The sequence below is a fragment of the Atta cephalotes genome (assembly GCF_000143395.1).
Source record: "Atta cephalotes unplaced genomic scaffold scaffold00014, whole genome shotgun sequence".
Taxonomy (NCBI): domain Eukaryota; kingdom Metazoa; phylum Arthropoda; class Insecta; order Hymenoptera; family Formicidae; genus Atta; species Atta cephalotes.
Window position 1 is genome coordinate 708,925 of NW_012130078.1, and position 5,424 is coordinate 714,348.

General features: G+C 28.4%; 1 protein-coding gene across 1 annotated transcript in view; it reads left to right on the forward strand.

The window, feature by feature from the left end:
• Positions 1–1,891: 1,891 nt before the first annotated feature.
• The window catches only part of LOC105617744 (trypsin-like), a 70,036-nt gene continuing 66,503 nt past the window's right edge, over positions 1,892–5,424 (forward strand). The window contains exons 1-2 of the mRNA XM_012199297.1: positions 1,892–1,928; positions 1,986–2,071. Of these exons, the coding sequence (XP_012054687.1) occupies positions 1,892–1,928; positions 1,986–2,071 (123 nt within the window). The remainder of the gene's footprint in view (positions 1,929–1,985; positions 2,072–5,424) is intronic.

Sequence of the window (5,424 nt, forward strand, 5' to 3'; positions counted from 1 at the left end):
ACACACACACACACACACACACACACACACACACACACACACACACACACACACGCACACGCACACGCACGCACGCACGCACGCACGCACGCACGCACACACGCAGATCAGAGAGAGTTGGAGTCATCAAATATTATGGAAATAACAACATTCGACCAAGAATCACATATTCTGAATCGAAAAGCCTGTACTTTTACATGTAAAATCTGGACCTTTCAAGGCTTGTAGCGCAGAAACTCATTAAGTTGTGCCTATTGAAGTATTTGTTCAGAATGAAGAAAATATATCCAAAAATTAGCCAAATCTGCAGAAAGGTAGCATTTTCCATAAGATTAGTGCGAGGTCCTTTAATATTTCTTATTTTTACTTTATATTTTATATTAACTCCATGCTCCATTAAAAATATTAGTTTATATACATTTTACTTTTATTCAATACCATATATTTTAGAAATATAACATAAACGTACTAAACATGTATAATATTACATGACTCTTACGACAATTCAGCACGATAGTTTTTCCTAATTTTTTAATTTTAAAAGGTGTGTAACGTTTTAATAAATTGATATATACATTCGAATGATGTATACATTCATTCTCCGAAATAATAAGTATCAAATTTTTTTCGTATTATTTTACGTACATTTTCTTTAAATTCGCAATAAATTTTTACAAGTTTAAAATGCTAGTAGCATGAAATTGATGAATAAATTTAATTTGTAAAATTATTATTTTGTCAGTTTGATTGTGTTGCAAATACGAAAATGATGCTCAGTAATATATTTTAAAAACTGAAAAATTGTTTGTTGAAAAAAGAATTTATAGTTTCCCTACATCCAACTTTGATCGCAGTTGCCGCACCTCTTACTTACAATCAATTAATATTCTTATATTAGTTACAAACTAATGAAAAATACCGAACTAATGGAAAATATCGAAAAATCGGCTGGAACTGGCTATTAAGAAATATTTTATTCTTGTGGTGCGGTAGCAGCACGCAACTTTAATAATCATTAAAAAATAGATCGGATTTAAGATCGGAACTTTGCGAAATCTATAGAAATCGTTGGGACTTTTGTAGAACAATAGGAAAATGCTAAAATTTTCGCTAGAACTGTCTGTTACTTTACTCTTGATATGCGATGCCAGCGCGCGGATTTTATGATTATTTTAATATATTTAGCGGCCAGAACTATCATTAAAACTTATCAGGAACTATCGAGAACTTATCAGAACTCATCGAGAATTGTAAGATTTCATGGTTTTGAATTGATTTTTTGAATCTTGCCGGGAAGTTAGCACCTCAAATTTTCAAGTGTTTTTAGCTAAATCAACGGAACCTTATAAAACCTATCAGGAAATATAGAACTATTATGAATGCCAATGAAACTTGTATTAAAACTTGCGGTACCAAAAAATGAAATGCCAACTTCACACAGATTTTTCAGTAAAATTTTTTCAATGAGATACTTCTTAATCCTTCTTATAATTATTTAAAGTGTCCATTGCATTCCTGAAAGGAGAATTTTTTTTGATAAAAAAGTTAGTCCTTTATTCTATATAAAAATATATATTTTGATATCTTTTTATATTATACGGAAAATGCAAAGATTGCAAACAGACTTTAAAAAAATATTCTCTGTATCCACTACTAATTCCACTAACATTCGACTACTCATTATAGTATAAAAATATTGACAAAATATATACGTTTATTGTGACATATTTGTCTTGAAAACTTATATTTTTGATAACTATGCATATAATGATAAACAAAGATATTCCTATTGCAAATGCCTGTAAACGCTTTGTCCTTTGATAATTTTTGCTGATAACTACTTGTGCAATGCATTGTGTCTAAAACGAGCAGTGCCGTTTTCACCGTTACTATGAATTCTCGCATATTTATTCTTTTCTGTTTCGCGGGTAAGTATTCATATTGCAAATTTTATAAATATTATCTAAAATTATGAAATCTAATAGGATATTTGCATTACGGATCTTCCAACAATGAAGTACTAAGAATCATTAATGGATTAGACACCAATATTAATTTAGTTCCTTATATGGTAAGGATGAAACATTACATATCTATATCAAGTTAATGTAAATAAATGTTAATGTAAATAAATGTAACATTATTATTCGTAAGTTTGAGATCGCTTACCATATTTTCACAATTCGTGAAAAATTTAAGGACTTTAGGGAAAGTAATCATAAAGAAGTTTTCAAAAATGTTTTAAAAACACTTTAAAGAGAAAAAAATATAGTTTAAAATTGTCATTTGTACTTTGTCTCCGATGATATGATATTTTGTTCCTAAATTATATATTCGCATGTCTGCGAATTTCTCTTTGTTTTTATAAAAATCAATTATTATTAAAGTCGTAAACTTTTACTTGTACTATAGAATAAAGAAGATTTTAAGTCATGTAAGTTATTGTAGAGTGTTTATGAAGTGAAATACTATATATTGGATTAATAGGACCTAAAAATAAATTTCTTTATATCCTTTTATTTACATTTGTACATTATTTACATATTTACATTTTACATATATCTATGTAAAATGTAAATAAATACATAAATAAATAAATGTACAAATGTACATAAAAGAACTTATTTTTATATAGGTCCTATTAATTCATTGTACATTGAGTAAAAAATTCCGGATTGGTGAAATATTTCGAAAATTAAGCATTTCTGAAAGGTTTTCTATAAAAGTTGTAGGGTTTTAAATGATCTATTCACTAATCTGGTCTGATCTTGTACTTCTTATTTTTATTTTTACGTCAAAAATTCTTAGTGCAAAAATGAAAATAACAACTTCCATTTGTGTGGTCTTGATTTTAACAAATGTTAAAATCTAGGACATAATTCTGAACAATATTCAAGAGATTTTAATCGTCGTTGGACACTTTGCATAATGCTAATGCCGGTGATACCATAATTTTCAAGCATTACAATTCAAAAAGTACTTAATGAAATATAACTTTATTATACTTTTTTGAAAAGCTCTTGACACTAGATTCTGGTATAAAAAATAGGGTATTTAAAACAATCAATTTAACCTAACCTTGGTGACGTCATCCAAAGTCAAGAGGATATGATCAATCTTATAGATCGTATAGATCTTTTTAAATCCTACTTTTTGAAACATTTTTCTCAAAAATGCTTTGCTTTCGAGACCAATTAGACCATTTCCAGATTTTTTGATACACTCTGATACATATATACATGATGGATTTTTAATCTTATGTGTTCTTGTATTCTTGTGTGAATTTATATACTATATAGATCTTAGAAACGCGCGCCGATTTTTCAGTCTTGAAACGCTAAACTACCGCAGTAATATCACGAATTAAATTGATTAGCAATTTAACAATTTTGGTAAGCATAAAAAATTTGTTAAATTGCTAATCAATTTAATTCACGATATTACTGCGGTAGAAACATTCGGTGCGCGTTTCTAAGGACTACATACGTAGTATATAAATTCACACAAGAATCATACAAGCATTTAAGATCCAGCTAGACCATTTAAGGCTTTGATTTCTATATATTATAATTCTATATATATAAAAAATATAATTCTATATATATAGTTAATATCTTAATATATAATCTATATAATTTTAATATCTTAATAATCATATAAGAAGAGTTAAATTTGTAGAATTTAACTTGGTGTTGTTGATATCAAATCTTTTATAAATGATACATAATAATTAAAATTAAGTAAATAACAAAAATGGTACTATTTGGATTTTACTTTTTAATTTGACGGAATTTAACTTGACTTAGTTAAGATTGTAACTTAGTTAAGATTGTACATTTGAGTTTTAATTTTTAATTTGGTACAATACTTTTTTCGAGAAATAATTTTTGACAGAGAATTAAAGCTGTCATTAGTTTGGAATAAGAGGACTTTCAATAAGAATATTTCTGAAGAAAAATTTTATTGCACTAAAATAATTTTACAAAAAAGGGGGCTATATAAACATGACATATTTCACATAATATAATTATAATATAATTATAATTTCATGTATAATTATATATGTTTATGAATGTTATATGTATTTGTGTATGATTATATATGTTTATACATATTCATGCGTGAAACATTTTTTATCGAGGGCACATAATTTTGTTTTCATTCGATCTCCTTTTGTTTCGTATTAAGTTATAAACAAATAAAATGTTACACTCGCTGTGTGTTATCTGTTTCATCAGCCCAAGCGAACGCATACTCCCGAATCGCGGAAATAAAAGATATGTTGGTTAGAAGAAGAGAAATACTATATTGTAACACATTCAACAAGCTCGTAGTGCGATGAAATATCGGAGCGATTGGAACACGTCCGAGCGAAGTGACATCTTAATCGCCAAATCTGTCTGAATCTCCAAATAACTGAATTACTGCTCGTCGCCCAGCGACTCGCTCTTCATCTCTTAGCGACTCGATTCTCTTCGAGTACGGTACGGGTATTGGCACGGTGCAGGCACTGCTTCTTCCAGATTGTCGTCCCGATCAGAATTTTGATGAGCTAATATTTCTTCTAATTTTCGAAGCTCCTGCTACTGTTTCTCACTCTATTTTGTGCTGCACAAATTACTGAGTTCTGTCTTTCTTAATACTCATTTCGCTTTATGCGAGGCTCCCGAACAGGACCCCTTTCTGATTTTCCTAAGCAGATGTCTCTCAGAATCAAATTCCAAATATTCTCTCAATCTCGTTGGATTCCTCTCGTTTGATTCTTCTTTTAAACTTTGCGTACTTCTTTCTTCTTATATTCGGATAAGAGTAGGGAATTTGACTTTCTGCAGTAAAACTGCGGGCGAGGCGGTCTTCTTTAAAAAAAGAAATAGTGCGCGTAGTGACTCCTGAGTTGCAGAATATCCATTATCCCTCGTCGTAATTATAAATAGAAATCGATGATCAACGAATTGTATTTTCATTATCAATTCCTAGCTTAGTTAACAAATATAGTGTATAATTTTGAATCCGTTCTATCTCCTCTTGTTATTAAAAACAAATGTAGATTAAGGTTAAAGATATAAATCGCTTTGTCATTATCATCTTCTAGCTTAGTTAATAATTATATTATAGTGCATAATTTCATTTCCGTTTGATCTCTTGTTGTTATGTATTAAATTATAAGAAGAGATTAGGGACAATTGTAACAATTTTTAGAAATATATATATATTTCTTTATTTATGACATATATGTTTATTTTTTTTAAACGAATGATAATCTAAATTCCCTGAATATAAAAATATAATTATAATAAATTCGACAAATTAGCGTTGTAATACTTGCGCGATCAATTTCAATATTATTATTGAATTGTATATGTTAATTTAATTACAATACTTGTAATTAATAACTTGTATATATATATATATATATATATATAT